This window comes from Emydura macquarii, unplaced genomic scaffold (genome assembly GCF_026122565.2).
Source record: "Emydura macquarii macquarii isolate MOO-44397 ecotype Brisbane River unplaced genomic scaffold, CSIRO-AGI_Emac_v2 contig_1119, whole genome shotgun sequence".
Taxonomy (NCBI): Eukaryota; Metazoa; Chordata; order Testudines; family Chelidae; genus Emydura; species Emydura macquarii.
Window position 1 is genome coordinate 19,841,541 of NW_027131256.1, and position 13,003 is coordinate 19,854,543.

At 40.5% G+C, this 13,003-nt stretch overlaps 1 protein-coding gene across 2 annotated transcripts in view; it reads left to right on the forward strand.

Annotated features, from left to right (window-relative positions):
* Nucleotides 1-13,003, forward strand: part of CRYBG3 (crystallin beta-gamma domain containing 3) — a 122,232-nt gene that overhangs the window by 87,552 nt on the left and 21,677 nt on the right. For both annotated transcript variants that reach the window (XM_067546259.1, XM_067546258.1), the window contains exons 16-17: nt 5,021-5,130; nt 5,650-5,776. In XM_067546259.1, the coding sequence (XP_067402360.1) occupies nt 5,021-5,130; nt 5,650-5,776 (237 nt within the window). The remainder of the gene's footprint in view (nt 1-5,020; nt 5,131-5,649; nt 5,777-13,003) is intronic.

A 13,003-nucleotide genomic window follows, 5' to 3' on the forward strand; every position in this document is an offset into this window, starting at 1 on the left:
CACGGCTTCATATGCAGGCCCTACAACTATGGCTCTCAACAGTGTACAAACCTTACAGACATTCACTACACATGACAGTAGCAAGGCCGGACAAAATCAAACAATCGCTGACTTGGTGGACACAACCCAACTTGGAGGACTACAGTCTAACATCAGGCGTTCCATTCACACAGGAATCACCCTTGATTATGATAACCATGGATGTATCCGTAATAGGTTGGGAAGCACACTTACAGGAACACACAGTTTAGGGGAAATGGTACACACATGAAATTACACTACATATAAATCTATTGGAGTTATGTGCAGTTCGCAATGCTTCCTTCCATTTCCTACCCATGATATGGAACAAATCCATAAAAATAATGAGACAACATTTCATGCATGTTTTACATCAATTAATAGGGAGGAGCGAGATCCAACTTCCTTTGCATGGAAGTAATAAAATTATAAAATTGGTATATACACCATAATATCAATATTTCAGCGACTTACTTACCTGGAATCCACAACACCACCACAGGTCTCCTTAGCAGGAGATTCCCCACCGATCACAAGTGGGAGCTGCACAGCAAAATCGTGGAAGACATTTTTCAACCACGGGGTCATGCCACAATAGATCTGTTCACCACAACTCACAACCGCAAATGCTCCCACTTCTGCTTGAGAGCAGTGCTAAGAAAAGGGTCGAGAGAGGACTCATTCCTCCGCAGTTGGAGCAGGGCGTTCCTTTATGCATTTCCATCCATCCCTCTAATACACAAGACCCTATGCAAAATAAGACCGGACAAAGCAAGGGTAATAATGATAGCCCCAGCGTGGCCCAGACAATTATGGTTCACTTACCTGACGCAGATGTCAGCCCACACTCCAATCTCTCTCTCTTTCCTCAAGGACCTTCTATTCCAGGACAAGGGACACATCCTTTACCCAGATCTGAGGAAGTTGTATCTAACAGCCTGGTTCCTAACTGGTTCCATCAAAAGGAACTAGAATGTTCAGAACCCGTTCAATACGTATTACTAAACAGTAGAAAACCCTCTACCAGAAAGACCTACCTCCAAAAATGGTGCAGGTTTGCATCCTGGTATCAACAGAGGCACATCCTGGCCCTATCTACTTGAAGAAGAAAAGAGGGTTACTCACCTTGTGCAGTAACTGAGGTTCTTCGAGATGTGTCCATGTGTGTGCGCCACTACCCACCTTCCTCCCCTCTACTTTGGAGTCAAACATTTAGGCTTCACGGTAGAGAAGGAACAGAGGGGTGCTGGGTCGTGCGTGCCGAAAAGGGTGCCAACGGCATCTCATGACCACTGCGGCGCATGCGCAACCCGGACGAGCACTGCTAGCAAAAATCTCTGATCGATGACGTGAGGACGTGCCGACACCTAAAGTGGAGCACCCACTGGACACACATCTTGAAGAACCTCAGTTACTACACAAGGTGAGTAACCCTTCCTTGCTGTGTGCAAATATGCATGCAATGCCATGCTACCCTGATGCCATTTTTGCCACAGGAAAAAGTGCTGAAAGGGTTAAAATGTGATCACAATCTTGAGTTGTTACAGGACCTCTGTGGTGAAGCTAAGGAAAGAGGAGAGCATGTCGCTGCTGTGTTCATGTTGTCATAGTTATCTTAGAGGAAAAACATGCTTTATTATGACTAAGGTGTGTTTGGAACTTCTTAAGATCACTTATTGAGTCAGAGTAAATAAAAGACAGTGTATGAGAAAATAAATGCATCCTTTCCCCTTCTAGTTTTAAGATATTATAATTTTCATGTTTGCAATAGTTACTAAATTCGGATATTCAGGGAGTGGCTCACCAAAGCAGAGAATCTTTAACACAGCTGGATGCTAAACCTTACAAGTCTGAATCCCCATTTCTGGGCAGTGTGGCAATGTAGTTCTCCACATATTTTCCTATCTATAATAGGCATAGATACTAAAATGAGGAAATCCTAGTCTCTTCTTTTAATAGAAAAACCTTTTCACTTGCTGTTGCTTTCAGCTGGTCCTAAATGTTATATTTTGAAATTTTGCAATAATTGGTTTTGGTCTTTCATCATTACCAGGCTCCTTCATAAACTAAATGCATGTTCCAAGTAAGACTAGAGTCTCCAGGTTTAAAATACAATACCTGTATTCATTAAAAATAAAACAATATTTTTTACTTCACTCTTCCAAGGAAAACATAAGCTCCTTTCATTAGGCTACTTATAACAGTTGGCTAGCTCAAATACTTCAGCAGATCCCTATAATTACTTATGGTAACTTTGCACTGTATATCTTTCCACTTACTGCCTGTTGAGTTTTTAGGAAATGGAGTTTCATGGAGTTAAAGGGTTCTTTAAATCTGTCACATCAGATTTAATATATTTTAAGTTATAACTAGCTGCCCTGGTGGTCAAACTGTACAAATGCAGTGATATGTCTAATGGATCAGTTTCTTCTCTAATTATTCTGAAGTAAGGACCATCAAATCTCTCTACTCAACTACTTTCTCTTTATAATTTTGAGAAAAGAACATTTTTCTCAGTTTATTATTTAAAATATACAGTGTATAACCTTCACTGTCATAGTCTTTCTAAAGCTATCTCATAGCCTGGGGCATGTACCGTAGGGAGGAAGTGTCGGGCACCAAACTAGGAGTCTGGACACCTGAGTTCTGCTCCTCCTGACTCTCTCACTGAGCTGCTGTTTTACCATGGGCAAATTGCTTCAGTTTTCTGCTGTGGTAAAAATGGAGAAATATACCTTCTTCTGTAGAGTGTTTTGAGATCTATGGATGAAAATCACAATGTAAGTGTAGCCTAAATATCAATGTTCTGGCTCAGTAATGCGATTCCAAGTGCAGGAGAATCAGCAGCAGTGTATTCATCCCATGTAGCTGGCTCGTCTTTTTCAATTCACAGTTGTGTATCACAGAAGGGCAAGATTAAGCCCTTCTTGTTCTTTGTAACAGGAAATATTAGTTTCTTTTTTAAAAAAAGACTCTGCTTTTCCATAAAACCATTTTCTAATATGTGGTTTTCGCTTTTTCTCAGTCTCTGTAGATTGGATTTCTTTTCTTTGGCAGGGAGAGGAGCTACTTTGTGGCATGAGGGAGGGAGGAGCACTGGCAAAACATTTTTCTTCTCTGTTTCAGAGCCCTGACTCAGGTTTTAGTGTGAAATTCATCTCGGTACAGAGAGGCCATGCAGGGACTTCTGCCCCGCATAGCCCTTGGAGGGTGAAGTGGTATAGAGGCCCAGACCCTGTGCACTGAAGTGAAATTCTCCTTTATAGCGGAAACTAAACAAGCGGTTTTGTGACACCGGAAGTCAGTTATAAAATAAGAAATCAATGGAAGCAGCTTCCATCAGTCTTCAAAATACCATGCAACTTTCATAACACCTGATAAAAATTGGTAATGTCACCTGATAGTGTGTACCATGCATTGCACCCAGTCTTAACTAAAGCACTCTAAAGGCAATCTACAAAACAACTTGGTTATATCTGAAGACTTCTGGAGTATGTGATTCAAATGTATTATGAAATGGCACTAGCACTCTAGAAACAAGTGATATTTTTAGATTAGCAATCAGATTTCACACGTGTATGATGGGCTGCATTAAAATCAGTGGTCAGTGTTTATCATAAGATTCCCTAATCTTAAAATGGGAAATACTATGGTAAATTCAACTAATTCAGATGGTAAATGTCCAATTTTGAATGGCACTGAACAACAAATAATCCACCATTTGCTATATTTGTATGTATTCAATCCATTCAATAGCAGTAAGGCACTCCATGCAGTACTTTTCTAATGGATTATTGGGTCCCTAACAAATTCTCTCTTTGGTCCCATATTTTAGAACCTACAGTAGTGGCTGGAAAAGTATACTACCTGGATCCTACTAGCTGCCCTCAGGTCCCACTGATTGCAGTGGTACTTGAGAATGTTTGGAACCTTACAAGTGGTGTTCAGCACATCGTGCAGTTCCGGTTATAATTGCAGATGTTATTGTGTTGTGCATTTACAAGGAGATTAGGCATAGCATTAAAAAATCCATTATAGGGCGCAATCCTGCAGTGGTTAAGGGAATAAAGTATGTGGCTAAATGACATTTGTACCCTCTTGTCAAAAATCACTGGTAGAAATGCAAACCAGACTTCTTCCTTTTTCCTTCATTTTTCATTGTATTGCTCTTGCTCAATAGATTTCAGCACAACAATGGCCACCTAAGATGACCCATTATCTTAACAAATAATTCCTGAGTGGTGCAGAATTCTTAGCCTCTTCCCCACACTGTAGACCTTGGGCTGTAGATTGTTTTTAATATCTTTTAATACAGCACTCCCTCTTGATGGAGAGCTCCACACACTGCTCATGGGCAGGATGTAGTTCCAAATATCTGTAAAACTCTTTGCTAAGGATATCAGTGTGAGCAAACTTGTTGGGCTGGACTTCTTGGCACGCATGACACAGCAAGTCCTATCAGAAATTCTTGTGCAAGCTTCTTAAATAAGATGATATCTCTACTCAGTTTGGGCACAGAAGATTCCAGGGCACTTTTTCTTAATGTTCTGCCTTGGTATCTTTTCACAAGTATTTCCTTTCCCCTTCTTCTGCTCCAATTGGTTGTTGACCTCTATCCAAGATCAGGCTGCATCTCTGGTGTGCTGTATGTATAAGGCCAGATTTTTCAGTCCCATCATTATGCTTTCTCTGGCAATGCTCCTGTTGCCTTAAAATGAATATATACTTGCTACCACTGCCATTGATATCAGTTGGAGATCTCCCTCAATTAAGGACTGCAGACTCTGGCCCATAGTTCATAAAACACTTTGGGATCTTTCAAGAGGAAAGGTGCTATAGAAATTTAAGACATTTCTTCTCTTGAAAGTCCATTAGATTTGCATCAGTACTTCTATAAATTGCATTGATATTTCCCTGTGACTGCAGCTTGCTCTGCTTATAGTGATGATAAGTACATTTCTTTCTAGTCATCGTATTTTTATTGTTGTTGTTCTTGTAGCTCAAAGCTTTCAGTAACACACATTTCCAAGGAGCATGTGTAGATTTCACAGCAGAAGTTTCTGATTTTACATCATTCATACCATGTTCTTTTAAGGTTCTTCGGGGATGGTAAGTGTGTTGTTTTACCCACCACCATTTTAAGTAGCTAGAGAGCATTTTTAACCTACATTAAATTTCAAATAGTCAAATGTATCAAGTGCATTATCATCATGCTCCATCTTGTCACATGCCTACTGTCTTGCAACCTGCTTTGATAACTCTCTTCTTTTTGATGGAAGGGGACTTAATGCTTTTTGTGGTCCTATGGAAAAATCATGCAATTACTGTGATTTGAATTGCCTTTATGACTTCTTCCAAATTTCAGGGATTCAACAGAGTAAATCTAGCTGCATTCCATTAATGCCCTTTAACATCAGGGTTGAGAATTGTATATCATATGGTAAAGCAGCAGAAGTAGAAAATCAAATCAGTCTTTGGTTACACTGTTTTTTTTATAGTACCACTTCAAAAAAAAAAATCCAAACCCTTGTTTAATTTCTAATTCCCCTAGAAAATATTTGATCTTGAGAAAACTTGTTAATAACTGGCTGCATCAGTTAAACCTTTTTGTTACATTTATTCTTTCAGTTGGCTCCTGTTTTACCAAGGGGAAACTGCTGATAATCATTGTGTGCTGGAAGAAGGCCTCTACACTGACCTCACTTCCTGTGGTTGCCCAACAGCTACACTCAAATCCCTCAAGCCTGTGGAATATGTAAGAGCTTTACAGAAAGAATTATGTTCTAGAACTCTTTCTCTGTCCGGTCATATACAGCAGTGATGGTATTAAAGAACAGAGCCAGATGCTCAGGGAAAATATTAAAGTTGGGTTTTAGGATTGTGGATTTGCAGTATTAGATCAACCCAGGCCACACACACACAACATATATTCTGGGCAGAATTTAACTCTGTTTTTGTATGAGCTGAATTCATGTTTGCTTTTTCAGTAGGCCTTATAGAGCAGCCCAGGGGGATAATAAAGAGCAGGTTAGTACAAGTGGAATATCATACTTTATACTTCTGTCTCATTATGGGGTTTCCTTTACAGTCCCTTCCCCAGCACAAGTTCAGACCTTAACAAAAATACTAAGAACATAAGAACCTGAAAGCTACATTAAAATGTATTTAGCTGCTAGGATGTTGTTTAATTTGCTAGCCATAATCTTAGGGGAATATTTTGCAGAAGTGTAAGACTTGCCTTTTCTAAATGGGCATCAAATTATGTGTCATTTGTTAATAAAACTATGTTATACCGTCCAGAATAAAGGTTTATAATTCTGCTGCAGATGCAGTACACAGTTTTAAAACATCTTGAAAGATAAAACCTTTGAAAACCACATTTTAAAGATTACCGAGTTAGTGATATTTATTAAAAATGTCAATATCCTTTTTCTAGCCATGAACAAATCAAGAAAATTTGATGGGGGTGGGGGTTAAGGGAGTGGGAAGCATTTTTGAATGAGTGAAGACTTGATCCAGATCCTTAGCTGGTGTAAATGAGCATGGCTGCAATGACTTAAATGGAGCGATGCTAGTTTCCACCAGCTTCGTCCCTAATCCTTTTAGGATTCTTTGATGAGAGGATGGGCAAACTAAGTGAGAGCAGGGGTATAAAAAAGCCCACTCCTAAGCAACCAGAGGAGCTGGCAGAACAGGAGTTTTGTGGGGGAGTGTGAGAGCCATTCCTTAACATTCTCTAAACTTAGGCCAATAACGGTCCCCCAGAGAAAACACACATGTACGCGCGTGCACACACACAACAAACAAAACCCTGCAAGAGTAAATGATGTAGGCAGCAGTCCAGCAGCAGAGTGGGGGTTATCCAGTTTATTGCACTGAACAAAGCATATACTGTGAGCACATGGTGTACGTGTGTAGTCGGTGCAAATAACTCAGGGCCCTCAGAGACCAGGTACCTGCTCTTGAGACCGAAGTGGCTGAACTGGAGGAGCTCAGGGAGACAGAGAGATACATAGATGAGATTTTTCCAGGACAAAGTAGAGCAGACCCACCCCCAGTCTGACAGCCTCTGTGCTGTTGAAGAGCATGAAGGCCTTTAGGGAAAGAGAATATTAAGTTGGAGCAGAGGAAAACAATCCCGTAGTTGGGTCCCTCTTTCCAGATGATGTCATGATGTTCTCTTGCACTGAGGATACCTCTCTGGGGGAGGGGACCCTGGTTATTAGAAAGAGACAGGTAATAATAATGGGAGATTTGATTGTTAGAAATATATATTGTTGAGTTTGTGATGACTGTGAGAGCCAAGGGTGCGAAGGTTGCAGACCTCTTAAGACATCTGTATAGACTTATGTGCAGTGCTGGGTCATTTACAGCTGCATAATTGCTAGCTTGCGCATCTGACATTCAGAGTTCTGTATCTCTCACTTCATTCCTGGTATACTTCCATCTTGTTCTAGTGCACAACTCCAAGTGAAGAAGTAGCTAGAGTGAGTTGGAAATGAGCATCTTGCTAAGCGCATATTCGGATTTAACAATCCCCACCTATAATTTGTGACAGAGTTGTGTTGCTACTTGTCACAAAATTTCCAGGATTATCCTGACCTTTTGGTGGTAAGCCTGAAACATGCAGGAGGTCCCAAAATATGATATAGGCGTGCAATTTTGAGATGTGGCAATAATCACGCTGTCATGATATGAGTTAATCTCAAGGAGCAGCTTGGAAATGCATCATCTGTAAGACTGACTTGGTTGAGTACAATGTGGTGGGAGTCTGACAGAAGGAATGATTTGTTGATATCAATAGGCTACTGAACTGGGAGAGAAGAACAGGCTTTGATTCAGGAATGCTGTGAATTCCTTTACAGTACTTTACATCTATTGACTTTTGTTCTAACTTGTGAGCTGTTCAGGGGTTCTGCCAGGTATATTTGGGTGTGTATTAGAAGCTTGAAAATAATTTCTCTGCCTCATTTTCCTGATTTAAGTCTAGCAAATCTATTTTTCTGTGTTTCTGATGGAATTTAAGTGAACTTGGCTCCTCTTCATTTGGTTCCTGTTTCTGTTCTAGCATCTGTGAGCTAATCTTTCAGAACAAAGTTCGCTATTATGGTGATGATAATTGATGATGATTGGCTGGGAAAATTTATTGTAAGTTCTCACACACAGACACAGTTGGGTGGGGGGAGGGGAATATTTGCTTTTTCCAAGCAATGGGTGTACTGGCCCAAGCACTTTGCCTCCATGATGAGTTTTGTGTGCAAAAAGGAGTCCTGACATGATTCCCAAACCTTGATATCATTTGTGGTAGTGTCACCAACTCAAACTGCAAGCAAGTGCCCTACTAATTTTTTGTAATGTCCTGTTTTGAGGTGGAGAAGGATATCAGTGTAAATATGTCATTCCATCAAAATAAAGTATTTCTTAGAAATCCAGCACCCTAGTATCCTAGAAGCTGTGACTGTCCCACCACAGCTGCTATTAAAAAGCTCTGCCTCTGGGAGGTTGCAATTGGAGCGTTCGGAGACTCATGCAAGGATCAAAAAGAAATTTACAAATGTTTATTAATTAAATATGTTCTGGTAGGCATTTAGACCCATAATCCAGATAGGTAAAACCAAGACACAGAGAGGATAAGTTTCTGAGTCAGGAATAGACCCCAACAGCCCTAACTCTGTCACTGGCTCTAACCAATAGACAGTCTACAGCAATAGCTCACTTTGTACAGTGCCACGAACTAATAAAAATGATAGAAAGTACAAGTTGAGTTTCCATGTGAGTGAGTGAGTAGGTAAAAGGGCATGTTCTCTAGAATCAGTGTGACTGGCCGGTGTTTGTGGATGGAACACAGGTATGATCACTAACCTTAGGGGATGATGATGTTTACAGGATGTTTGTTATATGTCCAGGCCTGTTGTTTTGTGGAATTATAAATAATAATTGGTGTATTTATTATACAGATAATAAGACTATCCAGGAGTTTATCATAACAAATTACATATTTTGGAAAGGATATAAAATGTCATGCTTCAGGCTTTAAGCCAATCTCTTACTGTTAGCAATCACGATCAGACCTAACGTGGGGGACAGATCCATACCTGCCTACTGTGTGATTCTTGCACCTTTCTCTAAAGCATCTGTTACTGGTACTGTCAAAGACACTGTACTGAATTAGATTGACCTCAGGTGTTATCCAGTATAATTTTGTGTTCTTATATTACTTTATATCTTCAAAGTTGAGTACAAAACATTAACTAATCCTCACAACATTCCTGAGAGGGAGGTAATCAGACACAAAAGTTACTTGATTTGCCTGAGGCCATACAATGAGCCATTTGGCAGAACTAGGATTGTAGCTAGGGAGTTTGTCTGCCAGTCCCATGCTCAATTCAGTAAACCATGGTACCATCCCACACTTAAGGGAGTAGCCCTTAAATCAGCTGATTGAGAGCAACTTCAGTAAGTGACTTTATAATGGCCAAGGGTGAGCTGCAGAGCTTTTCCATGCATGCGGTACTATAAACATTTAACATCCACTTAATCCTGATGTATGGCATTTATACAGCAGATAATTCAGTACAAACAAGAAGTAGGGAAAAACCTACCACAAGTTTTTGTAACTGGGAAGGCAATTATGCCAAGTCCAAAGTCCATTGAACTTGATGGAAATCCTTCTGTTGAAGGATTGGGATTTGGATTGGACTCTTTATTCTGAAAATCTATGTAACTTTCATTTTGGAGGTTTCAGAGAAGTGAGAGAAGAAAACATTTTTGGTGACACCTTCTCAGATCAATTTTATTAATAACATTTTCATAAAATTTGCCATGAAAGATTATCTGTAGTTCCAAAGCGACCGTGTATTTATGTTTTTTTAGAACAATGTGTTTGTGTGTATGGTGGCTTGCAGCTATTTTATGTAGCAACTTTACTTAACTTCTGTGGGTCGTCTCTTTATGTTGAGGTGGGATGGTTTTGGTTTTTTCATGGAATGGGCACTTAAAAGTGAAAATGGAAACAAAAGCAGTTTGAAGGAAGCTGATCTTGTTTAGTCTTTTTTTTTTTTTTTTTTTTTTTTTTTAGTATGAGAGATTTTTGCATTGATTTGTTTGTGGTTTCTGCATTGGTAAAATATAAAATTCCATTCTGAATTCTGGAACATTTGATAGAGTGATTTTAGACCTGTTAAATCAGTGTTTCTTAACCTGGAGTTTTAGAGGGGTCGCAAGTGCAGAGCTGGTATTGGGGGTGGCAAGAAAGGTAATTGCCTGGAGCCACAGGGGCGCCATGAAACTAAGTTACATGCCTCAGCCCCGTGGGGGTGGGACTCAGGCTTCAGGGGTACAGTAGTTTGGAAAGGTTAAGAACCACTGTGTTAAATGAAGGTGAGATAGTTTGTGAAAAGGGCTCAATGAGCTGAGAGAAACTGTGTGAGAAGTTAACTATGTGGAAGTTGAAGGTAATACATGTGTGGCTTAATCCAGCAATTGAAATGCTACTGTGGAGAGAGAAACAAGTTTGGCAGCATCCCCGCATCATGTGATTTATTAATACCAGAGTATCTGCACCTGTTAACCTAAAGTGCTAAATGCAAAGATATTCTGTACTTATGGACATTCCTTCCTGAAATACTATGTAGAAGTACCCTCCTCCCTTTGTCCCCGGATGTTGCTATAGATCATATAACACTCCCCATGTTCTTTCCAATTCCTTGCATCATAAATGAGTATTATGTATTAATTTTGTTTGAGCAAGGTGGTTTCCTTAACATACAAAGGTCACTTTAAAAGAATTCTTCAGTACTTCATCATGCTTATAACAGGCAAGTTTTTTTTTACAAAGGATACAAGTATGCATAGATACCAACGTTTCAAAATATTTTCCTGAGAGAACTTTGAGAGCTGCCGTGAGCTGGGCTGGGGAAGTTATTTGCATGTCCTGGAGAATTGTAGGTGACTTTAATTTGGATATCTCGACTTAAAATTCTCAAGGGATTCGGGATTCAGCTAAGCATCCATAACCGCTGGAGACCCTGTCCAAAAACAGTCACCCTCCTCTCCTTCAGCTCTCCCCCTTTCTCCCACATACACATTCTTGAGAGGAGCCAGTGAGGGTCCAGTATTTTCTCCAGCAAGTTATGGAGGCTGAGGTTTTCCTCTGTGTGTTCCCCCTTCCCACATTGTCCCTCCTCTCACTCCCCAAACTCACCATTTATTTGGTGTAAGAACTGGCCTGTTACAGGAAGGAATCCTGAGCAGCCAGTGTGCCTGCCCTGCAACCAAATTTCCTCTTGGCCTCAGCACTCCACCATCGCTATTCTTCATCAGTGGCCTCTGTGAAATGAGTCGCCAGTATCAGTCCATTTGAAAAAAAAATCACCATCATAATCAGCACCCTTGTTGGCCGTCTCACCAGAGGCCAAGGCTCAACGGAGACTGCATCATTCTGATGCCTCTGGCTCAGGGGTGAGGCACATGGGCAAGGGTCTGTGAAGAAGCTTGCCCTGATGCTGCTCATGCTATTCCTTTTCAGTGGATAAAGAAAGGACTTCCCTTTCCTGGACTGTCAACCTAGCAACATAAAAATGTACCGGGAGTGAAATCCTGGCCCCGTTGAAGTCAGTGGCCACAGACTTCAACAGGACCAGGATTTCTCTCCTTATTTTTAGAATTATAAATAAGCATTTATGTCCAATTGGGAGGCCCATCTGCACACACCAGTTCTAAAGGAATGTGAAACAGCTATCTAGGTACCCCTCTTAAAGCTAGCATGAGAAGCAGTAAGAGGCATAGTTTCATGTGTATTAGCCTATTCCAGGAACTTTTCATTCAGGGCCCAGTTCTGTTATCCTGTTGCATGTTGGAAAGTACCTCACTGTAGAAGCAGAATCATAGAATTGCGGGACTGGAAGGGACCTCAAAAGGTCATCTAGTCCAGTCCCCTGCACTTATGGAAGGACTGTTTTATCTCTAGGACTCCCCCCCACCCCCCAAAGGTGTTTGTCTAACCTGCTCTTAAAAATCTCCAATGATGGAGATTCCACAATCTCCCTAGGCAGTTTATTCCAGTACTTAACTACACTGACAGTTAGAAGTTTTTCCTAGTGTTCAACCTAAACCGCCCTTGCTACAGTTTAAGCCCATTGCTTCTTGTCTTATCCTCAGAGGTTAGGAACTATTTTTCTCCCTTCTCCTTGTAATAGCCTTTTATTTACTTGAAAACTATTACCTTGTCCCCTCTCAGTCTTCTCTTCTCCAGACTAAAGAATCCCATTTTTTAATCTTCCCTCATAGGTCATGTTTTCTAGACCTTTAATCATTTTTGTTGCTCTTCTTTGGACTTTCTCCAATTTGTCCACATCTTTCCTGAAATGTGGTGCCCAGAACTGGACACAATACTCCAATTGAGTTCTAATCAGCATGGAGTAGAGCAGAAGAATTACTTCTCGTGTCTTGCTTACAACACTCGTGCAAGTAGTAGTGTCATTGAACTCACACAGGGGATAGTGTGGTTCAGTGGACTGTGAGTTAGGAAACCTGGGGTCTCTCTTCCCTGCTATGCTGCCGATCTTGTTTTACAATGAATGAGTCACTTTGCTTCTTGGTTTCCCAATTTGTAAACCCAGGGTAATGATATTTAACTTCCTTTGTAAAGCACTTTGAGATCTACAGATGAAGACACAATAAAAAAAGTTGGGTATTACTGAGTAAATAAGGTATTACTCAGCATGAGTGAAGCTGACAGGAGTAGGGCCTTAGCTATGTAAATGCATCTCAGCATTTCACAAAGGTGGGCGGTACACTGGATTTTTTTTTCGTTATTATGGTAGCTTAACCTCAAGACCTAGCTACTTCTGTTAGTAGTTTCCATGGGAGCTGTGAAAACAAAATCTGAGAAAAAAGCCAGGCTAGATTGCTGCTGCCAGCTCTTGGTATGAAATTGTATAATGCATGTAATCAACTTATTGTTCTTTATATGGTTGTAGAA